Consider the following 16,381-nt stretch of genomic DNA (forward strand, 5'->3'; position numbering starts at 1 on the left):
TACTACCGAAGATGATCCTAGGCCGTTATGGTTAGGTAACAAACAAAATACATAATATATTTTTAGCGCCTTTTTACCGCTTTTTTATTTGTTCGAAGCCGTTCTACACAACTAAGGGTAACAGAAAGAATAGGAAAAGTATCTAAAGATTACAAAACACTTTATATTTTGTCAGACGAAAGGCACACAACATTGCTGTATACACGACATTGCTTTCGTTAACAAGTGTTTCACCCTTGAGTCGCTTATAAAATTAGGCACAATAAACTTTTGCCGATCGTTGCTCTAGAGAGATTTGTCCAGGATGGTTTGGTGTCTTGCTAATAACGATGGGTGTGTTTATTTACATCACCATTAAAGAAATAGCAAACTTTCTCAAAGGAACTTGCTTAGGAAACCTCAGATCTTTATACTTAGCCAGAGCCCATTCTGAAAAATTGCATCTGGTGTTCTGGGTGAAAGTTCTATGGGACTATTAGAAAAATATATACTCCCGTTTCTACGCTGATGGTAGAATTTCTGAAACAGTTATTGAATTTCTTTCGAAGCATAGGCGTAAATTGCGCCCCCGCAACACCGTGGCGTGGGGACCGCACAAGCTGAAAAGCCAAAAAATATATAGAAATTACACAGGGGCGGACCAGGCCAAATTTTCATCCGGGCAAAGTGACTTTTTGTCGCTCTTCCCCCTAGTACTAGCCTATATTTTACATTTTATCATAGTGTTCTTAATAGTTTAAACCAATTTTTCAAAAAGACATTCATTACCTAGGAAAACTTCACAAAGAATGTGCACGCTATAAACAATACGAACTCTGCCCTCCCCCCAAACCGCTTGGTCTAGTGGCTAGCACGCATGCCTTCTGTGGTCCCGGGTCCAATTCCCGGAGGGTTACTGTTGAACGATAAACGTGGTTCGGATTCCACTATAAACAGTATCCACATCTCCTTTGGCTATTAAGGCATAACAGTGGAATGCTAAACTCAAGCAAACAAACAAACAATACTTAATCCACCTCCACGCTTTATTCTACATGCCATCTCTCCATTTGCCGATACAGTCCCCTCAGTACTATGAAACTCTCTTCTTCCATGGTGAAATGGAAAAAGATTATGTAATTGCCGCTACTTTGCAAGAATATAAACCAAAAAAAGTCAGTACGAAACACATTATAAAATTTATTTTTGAGGCTCCGTTTGGCGCCCCTTTGACTCTGGCACCTCGGGCAGTCGCCTGGGTTGCCCGGCCCTTCGTCCGCCGCTGAAAGGACGGACGCATAACTAAGGGCTACAGAGGAGAGGATAACCTTCATGTTAAGCCACTGATTTGACGTGTTTGAAATATTCAGTAACTGATCCGTTAGTGAAATAATTTCGACGGTTACTGATATTTAAACTTTAGCTAAAACAAAGTTAGCTAACCAAATACATTTTATATCGCGATGTCACAATTTGATTTTTCCTCACATAAAAAAGAAAAACAATAGTAATAGAAATCCTTACTCGTATTGTCTTTGCTAATGTGTGTAATAATTTTGACAAATATACTTGCTTAAATGTATTGAAATCTCTAAGTTTAACGTCCTACGGTTATGCCGGTTAGGCTAAAAGAGACGGTGATAAAGAGAAATAAGGGAAATGCTGGAATGAAGAAAGTGGAAGGAAACGGGAGAACCCCGAGAAACCCACGAGCACGGTGTTTGTCCACCACAAAGTCCACACGGGGCAAGCTGGGATCGAACCATGGACCCCAAGCACCGGAGGTGTAAGCTCTACCACTGCGCCCCCTTGCTTAAATGTATTATATGCTATGATTTTCCCTGATTATCTGTTCCTATGGTGGTGAGAAAACACACGTCAAAACTGTTCGAAGTAACACGAACATGGCTTAAGATCAGGGACAGAACTGAGTTATCACTCGATTGACCTTGAGAGCAAATCACCAAAGGGTAGCTATAAACGAAAGTTCATTTCTGTTGAATTCTGTTCAGTATCACGGTTCTCTACCAATCACGTTTGTTCTTAGGAGAAATATTTTACAAAGCTAACCTTTCGATTAAGCACAATAGCAGAGAAACAAAGGGAAGCAATTCTTGCCCTTGTTAACATGGAGTACCACCATGTGCAATAAAAATGTCGCGTCTCCTTGAAGTGATACTTTATCGAAAATAACTCGTTTTCCTTTATATATTCAAAGTTTCTGAGGGTTTCAAAACGAGGAAACGTTACTGACAAAGGAGGGGAGGGTTCAGGTTCTCCGGACCCCCTCTGAAATCCCAACTTTTCTGTAAATTTAACCTAATTTTCGGAGTTATTTTTTAAAGTTTCATTACAATTTATCCTAATATTGAAGTCGGACCCTCCAAATAGCTTTGGATCGCTCACGAAATAAATTCCTGCATACGTGCCTGCTGACAAATATATTTTCAATATATTCGTTAAATAATAAAGTAAAATAACTAAATTAATAGCAAAAAGCTTCAACACGTGCTAACTTTTGTCCACTGCCAATATTGTTAGAAGGGATATTAAGAGCCCACTCAATGCTGAACCTTGGAACTTCATCCCGAACTGCAAGCATATTTTTGAAATACACTCAGCCCTAGCCAGAAAGCATTGTAAGCGAGTTACGTGTGGCAACATCGCACGGAAAAAATGAATGCCGAATTGCATTCTAACCCGTTCCTACTACTATTACTACTACTACTACTACTACTATTACTTTTGTTATGGATCTGTATAGTACAAGGGCAAACTTATTTTAATGAAAGAATTTTAATGAAAATTTAAAAAAATAATCGTTAAATTACTTTTTGAATATTATTTTTTATCTTTTCTAACGAAACAAGTCTTACAAATTATATAAAAATAATAAAAATAACTCTCCTTATGCAGGGTTTCAACCCACGCCAAAACCAATTTTTCTTACTACCATGTTGCGCTAGCTCACTCAGCTATAAAAGCCTACAGCATCTGGCGTTTACTTTGTGCTATATTTAGAACATGACTTGTGACGTCACCAACAGGATCACGATATAGACGTCATTATTTTTGCTACATTGCAGAGCCCCCCGAGATTTGATCATGTCTACTCGGGCTGAAATTGTCATTTGGAACAAACACTTTAATATGAAGCCAAAAATTCCTTTAAAATAGATCGTTCTCAGCCGTTCTCAGCACCAAGTTTACTCCGCCTTAAGTTGAGCCCGTCTCACACGGATCTGAACTAAGGCCTCAACCAAGGCTACAACTTAACAGTGTTGCTTAACTCAAACCTCCATACAATTTATTTTATCTTGAGGTATGTAGGGGTCTCAGACGATCCTTAAAACTAAGTAGGTTTTACCAGCAGAGCCTCTCGTGGTCGCTGTATTAAAACAAACGAAAAGCGTGTTACGCAAATCGTAAACATTATTGTTTTTCTATTTCACGATATGAGTTCATCTGAAGAGGATGAAATAGCCATACCAGCGATATCTGTTCTGTTGCTGACACCAAATCCACCCTCCCCTCCCCTCAAAAAGAGAGAGAGAGAGAGAGAGTAAAGAGGAGCTGGTGGACCAGGGAGTGAATTCTTGGCCACAGTAATGCACAGGAAAGCACCGAATTTTCAATTGTGAATAATGAACTACTTACAAATCCTCGTTCCTAAAATAATAATTATAAGAAAAAAAAACTACAGAACGGATTATTCAGTTCCATACCAAATTGAAGTAGTTACTCCGAAAATTCAGCAGCAAGATAAGAACAAGAGGGAGTCTGTATCAACTGAAAAATGGTCTGTAGATTTTTGGATCCACTAGATTGTAAAACTGAAAATCAAATGTCTTGTCCAAATATGTAAATGAGCAGAATTATCAGGCGCGGAAAAGGCGCTAAAATAAAGAAGAAAGAACAATTTTCTTGTATAGGTATTGAGTGCATCCTCTCAGCTCAGTACCCACAAAAAATGCCAACATAGCCCATGAAGTCAACTTATACCCACCGGGAACCTATCTCATGCACTACACCTGGAATTTTTGTATTGAGTTAGCATTGTAGAATTGATCCCTAAAATTTCACAAAAGCCACATAACACTGATATCCACAAACTTTAAACCTCCAAACAATTTAAATTTACATGTAAGTGGCTTTTCTAAATTTGACTCTACTAAAGATATTATAAACATACTAAATGTTACAAACAATTTTGTCAACATTTGCGCATAAATACGTATGTTCACAATATTTGCAAGATACATTCTTATCTTTATAATTTTGCAAATAACATTGTCACAAACGACCTTTCTTCCTTCCCATTTCTCGACATTTCATGCGTTAATTCACATGTAAGAGAAGTCCGAGTACCTCATCAGAAATTCAAGTCAGAGAGAGGAGACAGACCGACGTCTATTACTAACAGCGGTTCTGAGTTTGTTAATAGTATTTCATCTTAATTTCCGCATAATTCTACATTACTTTACACAATGGTTCCTTTTCATCATTTGTAAATTAGTAATTTGCTAATTTTGGCTATTATTTAGAATTCGGGGGGGGGCAAGTTCTGGCATCTACCTTTTTGCGATATTCTATTCAGATGGGGTTGTCTTACGGTTTCATACGTTCAATTACGTTACCAACATTAAATTCAAACTGCATTGTAGAGCAAGCGTTAGCGAATGAAGGCTGGATAGAGCCCCGCAGGGCACGTTATTTTCTATCTTCGTTAACAACAATTCACTTTCTTTTCTCACATAAATCACTTCCACTTACCTTTACGGTTTATACAAATCCCTACTGCCCTAAAAAAAATGTTCCGTATGTTCTTGACTACCGGTACTTGAACACCACTATCAACTCGTTTCTTCCGTAAATTATCCTACTTTTTGCTAGTTTTAACCCCCAAATACTAAACAATTACTTTACTTTTTAGGGCAAATGGAATTTAAAAAATCATATTATTAGTTATATAAAGGACAGTCAAAGAATGATTTTTTTTTAACCTTCAACTTCTTTAAAACCTACAAGTAAATCATAACATATTGAAATAAAGTAATCAGTCATATGGTTCTTATAATTTGGAAGATAAAATAAGCTAATGGATATAGACTCCTTCCCGGGAATTTATAGACCACGGAAAAAACCGCGAATATGCAATTTTTTTAAATACCTTCCCAACGGAAATATTCCCACTGCTCATCATTATCGTCCAGCACCCATATTGTAAATATATACAAGAATTCAAGAGAAGCCCTTAATCAATAATAAAGTAATCATTTTTTCATTAACATACGAACTACATAAGATTTTCATGGGTTGTATCTAGTGATGGGCAGTGGGAATATTCCCGGTGGGAAGGAATTTAAAAATGGGAATATTCCCGGGTTTTTTCCCTGGCCTATAAATTCCCGGGAAGGAATTTATTTCCATTTCTTTACTTTATCTTCCAAATTATAAGAACTATATGACTAATTACTTTATTTTAATATATTATGACTAACTTCTAGAATTTGAAGAATTTGGAGGTTAAAATACTTAAGATTTTTTGACAGTACTTTATATAACTAATAATATGATTTTTTAAGTTCCATTTCCATTTGCACAAAAAGTAGAGTAATTGTTTAGTATTGGGGACCAAAACTACCAAAAAGTAGGATGATTTACGGATTAAATGGGTCGATAGTGGTGTTCAGGTAGTCAAGAAAGTATCGAACACTTTTGTTTTTAGGGTGGTAAGGGATTTGTACAAACCGTAAAGGTAAGTCGAAATGATTTATGTGAGAAAAGAATGTGAATTGTTGGTAACGAAGATAGAGAACAACGTGTCCTGCGGGGCTCTAACCCGCCTTCACTCACTGACGCTCGCTCGGCAATGCTGCCTAAATTTAATGTTGGTACCGTAATTTAACGTATGAAACCATAAAACAATCGCATCGGAATAGAATATCGCAAAAAAGTAGGTGCAAAAGCTGGCCCCCAATGCTAAAGAACAGCCAAAATTAGCAAATTACAAATTTACAAATGATGAAAAGGAACCATTTTGTAAAGTAATGTAGAATTATGTAGAAATAGAGATGAAGTACTATTAATAAGCCGTGAACCACCATTAGTAATAGACGTCGGTCTGTCTCCTCTCTCTGACTCGAATTTCTGAAGAGGCACTCGGACTTCTTTTACATGTGAATTAACGTATGGAATTTCGAGAAATAGGTAGAATGAAAGCTCGTGTATGGCAATGTTACGTGCTAAAATATAAAGATAAGTAAGTATCTTGCAAATTTTGTAAACATAAATATGTAGGCGCAAATGTTGATAAATTGGTGAGACATGTATCTTCTAGCATTTACCCAATCTAATTGGTTTATAACATTTATAAATTTAATGTGTTTATAATATCAGTAATAGAGTAAAGTTGAGCAAATCAACTTACATATAAATTTAAACTGTTACTATATAATTTTTTCACACATATTTAATTGATAGAACATATTGTAAATAAATATACATTTAGGCGCACTTTCTAAATATAATAAAGTGTTAATAAAGTAGCATGGTAACGTTTAGAATATACATTTTAAAGAATCCTCTGTGGACAACAGTTATAATATGCTGTGATATAAAAATTAATTCAACTTTGAAATCATAATATAGTAATAGAATGCAATTTTCTTTCAGATTGAACATAAATTCCCGGATAAATTCCCATTTTGGGAATCTTCCCGGGAATATTCCCGAAAAATATCTTCCCGGGAATTTACCCATCACTAGTTGTATCGATCTCTCATATGATTATTACTATTAATTGGTATAGACTACAGCTAGTCTATGTGTGTTAAGTCGTTTCCAAATTGTATATTCTTAACTTACGTTCGAGGTATCTCCCATAATTCTCGTGAAATATTATTTTTAACCTATAAACTTTCCGAACCGATGTAACCCTATTATCAACCTGAGCCAATTACAATATGAAAAATTGAACATTACCTTTCTGGCCGAACTGAATTTAAACATGTTGTTGTTAATTGTTGGTAGTCATTACAGTACGACGCGCAAGTCTCTTGAACCTCTATTTTTCTTAGTATTTCTATACCACTTTCAAATGCAGGACCTTCTTCTACTGCTAATTCTGATTTCACCCTATCAACTTTTAGTTCCACATCCAGAGAACTCATAGCACTATCATTGTCCATTGTTTGCTCTCCTTCCGTTGTAGATAATATTAATTCTTTATTGCCAGATATCAGTTCGTCTGTACAAAATTTCTCTTCGAGTGGATCATCCTGAGGCAAGTCGTAATCAATTTCTTCTTTGCACATCAATAATTCCAACTTAACAGACGCCTCACCAGCCATTTTGACTTAAAATTTAGTAAGAAATGGGCACTGTTCTTATACTCTATTATATGTTATGCTGTCAGAGTTATGAAATGATTACAAGAACTTTCACAGAAGCAACAGAAATATTTCCAATCAAACATATGATCAGACAGAATAATTGATATTTTTAAACAATCATTTCTTCTTCTTCTTCTTTTTCTTCTTCTTCATCAGTTCAAGTCACCTAGTAACAAAGCTCATTAGCAGTTATTGAGTGTATTAAGCGTATAATAAATTAACAAAAGCGTATTACGAAACAAAGGATTTTAAGTATAGAATAAATAAGTATAGGATAAAAGGTAGTAATGGCTAGTTCCGGAATGATTCGTTCCGAAAGAACGAATCCTTCAGAGGAATGAAAGGAACGAATCTCTGAAAGGAATCGGATTTATTTGGGCGGGTTCACTCACAGGATGGATTCACTCAGCAAGTTTACGTATTGAATCAGTGGATTCGGTTGTTGAATTCAGATGGCGGAACCAAACAACAGACGAGTGCATTGATATGAATGGAGTCGGATTGATATGGACGCGACAAAAACAGTAGTAAAGAATAGACCGTCACTGCACAACAAGGAAGCAAATAATGCCCGTACTGTGCATGTCTGGAAACAAGCAATCTTTTTACGCGCTCTCCTGTCACTTTTCCGCAACATTCTGACCACCGCAACTGCTCTCCCAACTTGAGAAGAGGGGGAAATCTGCAGCTAGTCTTATCACTATTTTTTCTTTCTTTTCTTTTGTTTTTACTATTTCACAGGTGTTCGCCGTTACCAGGTCTATAGATTTTTATTGCAAGACAGATAAAAAAAATTATTTGCTGTAACACACCAGCAATATCTTATTTAATATAGTCTGATGTAATGCCCATATAACCTTATACTAATATAAAATTCGCAATTGGTTGTTTGATTAGGTTTTAATGATTATTTCAACACAAAGATAATATGAAATAGGATTTAATGGACAGGATAGGAATTCTATCCAAGGCAAATATCCTCACCGAAATCAAACCCGGGACCACTTACACAAAAAGTAGGTGCATTAACAACTCTCAACCATGAGGAAAAGTACAAGCAAGCCGAAACTTCTTGCAATTAGTTTTGAAATGAAATCAAATCTTCAAGTTTTACGTCGCCGTTTATGTCGGTTACGCTAAAGGAGGCGGTGATAATGAAGATGAGTGAGATGGTGGAATGAAGAAAATGGGGGGGAATGGGAGAACCCCGAGAAAACTCACCAGCACGGTGTTTGTCCACCACAAGGCTCACACGGCGCGAGCTGGGATCGAACCAGGGATCCCAAACACCGGATCTTAACGCTCTTCCAATGAGCCACCACACTTCCCCCCCCCCCCGAACCACACGAGTTGCCACAGGAAATATAACTCGAGTCTTCCGCGAGGAAAATCAGAATTCCGCGTAATGTTTATTATTGTTATTATTATTATTATTATCAGTGGCGGCATGGTGACAATTTATTAGGTAGTGATAGAATTATATTAATAATAATAAGAAGAAGAAGAAGAAGAAGAACATATACAGAATTTCAATTTAATTATAATCGATTGTACTTACATTATGAGCAATCAGGTAGGTACTGGTTCTCTTGCTCCTTTCACTGAAGTTCTATTCTTCTTGATGCCAGTCAGTTATATATTGTAGTGAATTTAGAAATCAAATTTGAGAAATAAATCTTGAGATGCTCTTATTTAACTAAGTTTATTATTTATCTTGTTGATAAAAAAAACACATACACACTGATATTTAATAAAACACGAGTACACTGTTTAAAAAGAAACACTTCACTTGCACTGTTTACTCTCTACGAACTTTCAACTGAACACGTTTGGCTGACTAGTTAAGATGCACGATACTGAAACGCCATGCAACGATTTTTCTTGCTGGAAAAGACGTCGATAACTTCTTTGTTAAAATTATCTATCTCATTCTTCCTGCACGAGGATACCGTCACAGAAACAATCAGTCACAGATTGCTTTGCAGTGGCTTGCCTACATGGAAGAAAAAGAGGGCCATCCAATTCTACATGCGGCCAAAGGGAAAGAAGTTTATGTTGCTGGTTTTCATCTGGACGGCTACTACCAAGATCCCGACACTAAAGAGGAACACGTGTATGAGCATGCCGGCTGTTTTTATCATGGCTGTCCTCTATGTGTTCCTACAGGCCGTGATCAGCCCATTTATGAGAACTCCGAAGAAACGATGAACTATCGCTACGAGAGAACACAGCTTAAAATCAAGTTATTACGATCCATGGGATATAAAGTACATGAAATGTGGGAATGTGAATTTCGTCAAGTGTTAAAATCCAATCCAGCATTGGCCTCTTCTTTAAGCACACATCCTTATACTAATAAGACACCATTAAATCCAAGAGACAGTTTCTATGGTAGCCGTGTAAATGCCATTAAATTGTATCACGTCGCTAATGAAAATGAAGGCGAAGAAATAAAATTCTTGGATATCGTTTCCCTGTATCCTTATGTGAATCAATGTCGACGGTATCCAATAGGGCATCCACGAATATATCTACAGGGAGATCCAGAAATGCCCGACATTCAAGATGTCAACGGATTAGTCAAGTTGAAGATTTTGCCTAGCAGAAATGTGTTTCATCCAGTGCTGCCATTTCGCTCAAATAAGAAGTTGTTGTTTCCACTTTGTGCTGCCTGTGCCACAGCATTAAATCAAGATTCTGAATGTACACATTCGGACAGTGAACGAAGTCTAACAGGAACGTGGGTGTCCTATGAAATTCAAAAAGCCATTGAACTTGGGTATCAAGTCATTGAAATTTACGAAATTTGGGATTACGACATCACCGTATATGATCCAGAAACCAAGACTGGCGGATTATTCAGCGAATACATTAACACATTTTTGAAATCGAAGCTGGAAGCTTCTGGTTGGCCTGCCAATTGCATCACCGAAGAAGAAAAGCAGCAGTATATTCAAATGGTACAACAACGTGAAGGCATAACTTTGGATGCCACAAATATAATTACAAATTCAGCACGTCGTAGTCTTGCAAAACTGTTTGAATGCCTTCTGGGCACGACTCGCTATAACAGACAATTTCAGCCAAACGACCATCATTAACGACCCCAAAGAACTGTATCAGAAATTAACTGCTCCAGACATATTAGTCAACCAAATTTTACCTGTTAATGATTCGTTGTTACACCTTTATTGGCAGTATGAAGATGATGTTCCAGTACAAAATCACAATGCTAATGTTGTCCTTGGAGCATTTACAACGTGTCAAGCTCATCTGGAACTCTACAAATATTTAGAATTGCTGCAAGAAAGAGTACTATATTTCGATACAGATTCCGTGATATTCACGCAGCGACCAGCACAGCCCACAATAACACCAAAAGTATTTCTTGGTTCAATGTCAAATGAACTGGAATCAATTGGACCAAAAGCATACATTAAAAAATTCGTGTCTGGTGGCCCAAAACAATACGCCTTGGAAATCTACGACCCCGACACGAAATCAATCAGTTATGTATGCAAAATTCGTGGATTTACACTCAATTATACTGCAAGTCAAAAGTTAAATTTTATTAGTCTGGAGCAAATGATCATAAATCAATCGAGTGAAAAAATCTCCATTAGCACGCCGCACAAAATTTACAGAACCCACGATCATCATCTTGTCACAAAACCTGAAGAAAAGAAGTAGTTTCAACTATAAAAAACGCCGATTAATACCAGACACATACGAGACATTGCCCTATGGGTATAAAAAAGCCAGAACAGAATAACAGCCGTATTTTTCCCTAATCCCACCAACATCACCTCCCAAAGACGGCAAAGAATCAAGACGGTGCACGGGACATGCTTCAACGATGCACGAGCGGAGATAACTCAGATGACATCACATTGCAGAAACCAGTGGAGAAAAAAAAGGGATTCACGTACGTCACATTTGCGTTTCTTTTCTCACCTCACTCTCCCTTGATCAGTTAGTTCGATGTTAATAATCTGTTTTTCTTCTTTCACGTGAAATTAAATATTATCATGCATATTCATGTTTTATTTTCTCTTTACAGAATTTGTACCCGTCACGGATACGTCTTCCTTTGAAGAAAAAGAAATTCTGTATTCTATTTCACATGCTAAAAATAAATGTACAAAAACATGATTCTGTGTTTTATTTCACATGCTAAAATCAAATTCTTTTTCATGTACTGCGATTTCAATTTCTTTTTTCTGAATCAGTTTACCGATAAAATAAAATTTCTAAAAAATGTTTTATGAAAAAAAATCAAACTAAATTTTTTGTTTCAGAACTTTCTTCGTGTACGAAATAAAAAAAATTGTGTAAAAAATAAAATTCTGTTTCAGAATTTTTTTGTGTGTACGAAACAAAAACTGATTCAGAAAATTTTTGGTGTACGAAAAAAATGTTTTCAGATTTTTTTGTGTACGAAAACAAAATTCTGTTTCAGAAATTTTTTGTGTACAAAACAAAAACTGTTTCAGAAAAAAATTTTTATGTACAAACAAAATTCTGTTTCAGAAAAAAATTTTGTGTACAAAACAAAAATCAGTTTTCGTCACGAAACTTCTCCGACTAAATGAATCGATTCATTCTAATAGTGTTGGCAACACTGGAAAATCTCTAAATACAGCCAACTAAACAATAAGATTAAGTGTATACGCCAATGCTTAGCACTGAGTCAGCAAGGTTTTCTTCACGGTCAAAGTCGCACACGAAGTAAAAAGATGACAACACAGATCTTCTATCTTTCTATATGAAACATAAACCTAGTGTAAACTGCTCGCACTGAAATGTGTAATGTAACATAATCTGTTTAAATCTGCTCGTCTTCTTTTCATACGCGAAACTGTTCGCACTGAATGGAGTACGGTGGAGTGAATGGAGTGCGCCAGCATCAGGGCAGCTGGCGACGTCCCCAATGAACTAGAAATCGCATGGTTCATCAGCCTGACGCACTGTTGGAGATGATAATACCACTTGTCATGATGGCTGCTACACAAGTTTCGTATCAACTTAACCAGGTCTCCGTGGTTCCTTTCACCGTAGTTACTTTGGGGATGGTATCTAGTGGTATAGTGAACTTTGATGTTCCATTGGTCCATTCTATCTACGAATTTCTTGCTTTTAAATACCATGCCATTATCACATACTACTGCTTCAGGGATATCTAAATGTTTAAAGTAATCTTCCAGACTACGTAGGACTGCGTTCGTGTTTGCATTTCTAACAGGATAAGTTACCAAATAACCTGTGAATCCTTCTGTTACAGTTAGGACGTATTTATAGCCATTATAACTTGTAGGCCACGGACCTAAGAAATCTAAACAAATCCATTGTCGCATTACCATTTTTGAAACATATTTTCTTTCGTAGAACATATTGTAAATAAATATCCATTTATGCGTACTCTCTAAATATAATAGAATATTAATAAAATAACATAACATAGTTCAGAATATACATTTTAAAGACTCCTCTGGGGACAACAGTAATAACATACTGTGAGATAAAAACGAATTTATCTTTGAAATCATAATATAATAACAGGATACAATTTTATTTGTGATTGTACATAAATTCCCGGAAAATTCACATTTTTTGGAATATTCCCGAAAAATATCTTCCCGGGAATTTACCAATCATTATCTCTGACTAATTTCTGAAGAGGTACTCGGACTTCTCTTATATGTGAATTAACGTATTACATGTGAATTTCGAGAAATTTGTAGAATGAAAGGTCGTGTATGGCAGTGTTACGTACTAAAATATAAAGGTAAGTAAGTATCTTGCAAATTTTGTGAACATAAATATGTATGCGCAAATGTTGATAAATTGGTGAGACATGTATCTTCTGACATTTACCCAATCTAATTGGTTTATAAAATTTATAAATTTAATGTGTTTATAATATGAGTAGTAGAGTCAAGTTTAGCAAATCCACTTATATATAAATTTAAACTGTTTAGCGGTTCAAAAGTATTAGGACTTACTATATAATTTTTCACACATATTTAATTGATAGAACATATTGTAAATAAATATACATTTATGCGTACTCTCTAAATATAATAGAATATTAATAAAATAAAATAACATCGTTCAGAATATACATTTTAAAGATTTCTCTGGGGACAACAGGAATAACATACTGTGAAATAAAAACGAATTTATCTTTGAAATCATAATATAGTAATAGAATGCAATTTTCTTTGTAATTGTACATAAATTCCCAGATAAATTCCCATTTTGGGAATCTTCCCGGGAATATTCCCAGGGAATATTCCCGAAAAATATCTTCCCGGGAATTTACCCATCACTAGGACAAACGCACTGATGACTGACAACAAAGAGTTAATATTATCTACAACGGAAGGAGAGCAAACAATGGACAAGGATACAACTATGTGTTGTTTGGATGTGGAACTAAACATTGATAGTGTGAAGTCAGAATTAACAGTAGAAGATGATCCTGCATTTGAAAGTAATATAGAAACGCTAAGAAAAATAGTGGTTCAGGAGACTTGCGCGTCGCACTCTAATGACTCCCAACAACTAACCACAAAAAATTTTAATTCAGTTCGGCCAGAAAGGTAATGTTCATTTTTTTTCATATACTAATTGGCTCAGATTAATAATACAGTTACATGGGTTCGGAAAATTGTTGGCTAACAGAAATGCTTCACAAAAAGTATTTATATATGGGAGATATATCGAACGTAAGTTAGTAATCTACAATTTGGGAATGGCGTGGCTCACATAAACTAGCTGTATACCAAATAATAACAAGGAATCGATATTTTTTCAAGATATAAAGGAATATTTTTTATGGCAGGTGGCATCAGTTTTCTGCACGTACACGCATTGTCAAATCAGTTTTTCTCTTCAAAAATGACCTACGGATCATTATTATGATAAAATATAGAAAGTTTCAGTGTTAAAACTAATCGTTTTATGTAGACACGAACACATTTTAACACTGTTTTAGAACAAACATTCCAAAACTTGTGTCGAATCTAGCGTAATATCACGGCTTTTTTTTTTAAGTGTATACATGTCAAATAGGAAAGTAGTTCAAATTCACTATTATATCCAATTTCATTGCTTATTTTCTTAGAAGAAGAGTGCTAAAAATCTATCACGTTGCAGTTTCTTGTAATCGATTCTGCATTCAAATAGTATGTTCATTTTTTCCGTGTAAATTCAATTCAAACTGGACGTGGTTAAAATTATCCGTCTCCGGTTTCAGCATTTATCGCTATAAAACGAAAATGGTAACAGGTATGTAGCAGCTGTTGCTTTGTAAGTGATTAGTAATCCTGTTATCTGATTTTCATATAGAAAAACTGTATAAGCTGTCGAGCAGCTCTTCTGCGATCGAGTCAGCGTCCCAACGATACGTTCTGTCTTCTTCCTTAACTTTCTATTCAAATTAGAAGTGCTTCAAATCAACAAGTTTTTTCAAAATTTATCTTTATAGAAGTGAAAGAGTAATTAATAACTAGTAATAGATATTTTAGATAGATCCAGCGTTCAAGGAACAGATTCCTTCTTCGATCTTCTTAATATATGGGGACAAATTGTTACAGATGTACTACCTCATGTTTGAATATTGAATTCGAATATATTTTGGAAGTCGACTGCGAAACGATATTCACTTGTTATTTGGGTATTGTATAAAGTGTTTAATAAACCCCACCAGGTTGATACTTTTAGCCATGCATAAAAAAGTTGTAGCTATGTAACAGATATTTGTAGAAGATATGTGAATAGTTAATAAAAATGTGCCACCTTCACATTTTCTTTTCAGTGGCACGAATTTTAACCTTTATCCTGATTTGAAATATTATTTTAGTACTAGGCAATGCTGTTATTTGTTCGTTTTCGAGCCAATGATGTATGTTTTAACCACTACAAGATTTTACCGTTCCGACATTTACGTTGGTTATTCCAGTTTCCACTAACACCGTATCAGTTGTTCATAAACGCAGATATTTTACGAATTTTGTAACTTTTTGAACTTGTTCATTATAGTTACCTTAGTGCGAACATAATGTTTGGCCGGTATTCTATATGTTGGTGATTGTACCTACCTGCACAATTGTGTAGGTCAGGGCTGAAAGGGTTACAGAGGGTTATTAACAATAAGGAAAAAAGACGTTAAATTATGAATAACTTACTTAGCGTGAGATGAACGAAAAGAAATTTTACGTGCTATATATTTAGTTTACATTTACAATAAGGAGACATCACATTTTTACACAAATAATGAAATTGATATGTCTACGATAGGCGGGTCACGTCGCTTGCGTCACTATGCTTGTGAATTGTAAATCTTTTGTGACATTTTGGTGTGTCAAAAACGAAAAGATAATATTATAGGATACGATACTCTAAGAGTGGGCTATAATAATCCATGTTGGCATGGTTTAGTGTAAGATGATATCCAGTTGAGAAGTTAAATTTTTAAGGTATGGGACTTCGGGTTTGGTTAATCACTGGGTGAACGAGTTTCGTATATTCTTGAATGTATACTAAAATTTAAAGTGAAATATATATTTTATTTTTTAAGCTATTACTGCTAAAATTACACATTGAAAATTACTATGAAAACATCAAATGAAGATCACGTTTTTTGCAATTAAGTTTCTCTTTCAGCCTTCATTCACAATTTCGCGAACGTATGTTCAGTATGTTGTACTTTATTGTAAATAGCGAAACAAACACCTGATCATGAGGGTGCTACCTCTGCAAAAAAGTGTACACAAAGCCAATGCTTAACTTCAACTTTGTAATCTCACACATAGTACAGTAAATACAACCAGAACCAAGCATGTGCTTATTGTCCCTGCTTCAGGATTTGTACAGGTACTTGATCTTAACTCGTACTTTAATGAGATGTGGGCTAGTTTCAAGACGCATTTATGCGAAGAAAACATATTTTGACTGAAATAGTATAAATAAAATGTATACTTTCTTCGAAATGCGATGGCAAAGTC

At 35.5% G+C, this 16,381-nt stretch overlaps 2 protein-coding genes across 3 annotated transcripts in view; one reads left to right on the top strand and one right to left on the bottom strand.

Moving 5' to 3' along the window:
- The window catches only part of LOC145690896 (uncharacterized), a 74,832-nt gene extending 67,328 nt beyond the window's left edge, over nucleotides 1–7,504 (bottom strand). Inside the window, exon 1 of the mRNA XM_081766308.1 lies at nucleotides 6,964–7,504. Coding sequence (XP_081622434.1) covers nucleotides 6,964–7,331 — 368 coding nt within the window. The 5' untranslated portion in view covers nucleotides 7,332–7,504. The remainder of the gene's footprint in view (nucleotides 1–6,963) is intronic.
- A 6,127-nt stretch (nucleotides 7,505–13,631) lies between these two features.
- LOC145689063 (uncharacterized) overlaps nucleotides 13,632–16,381 on the top strand; it is a 98,967-nt gene continuing 96,217 nt past the window's right edge. For both annotated transcript variants that reach the window (XM_081763191.1, XM_081763190.1), the window contains exon 1: nucleotides 13,632–13,975. In XM_081763191.1, the coding sequence (XP_081619317.1) occupies nucleotides 13,719–13,975 (257 nt within the window). In that variant the 5' untranslated portion in view covers nucleotides 13,632–13,718. The remainder of the gene's footprint in view (nucleotides 13,976–16,381) is intronic.

Source organism: Thermobia domestica, chromosome 7, assembly GCF_964235325.1.
Source record: "Thermobia domestica chromosome 7, izTheDome1.hap1.1, whole genome shotgun sequence".
NCBI classification, from domain to species: domain Eukaryota; kingdom Metazoa; phylum Arthropoda; class Insecta; order Zygentoma; family Lepismatidae; genus Thermobia; species Thermobia domestica.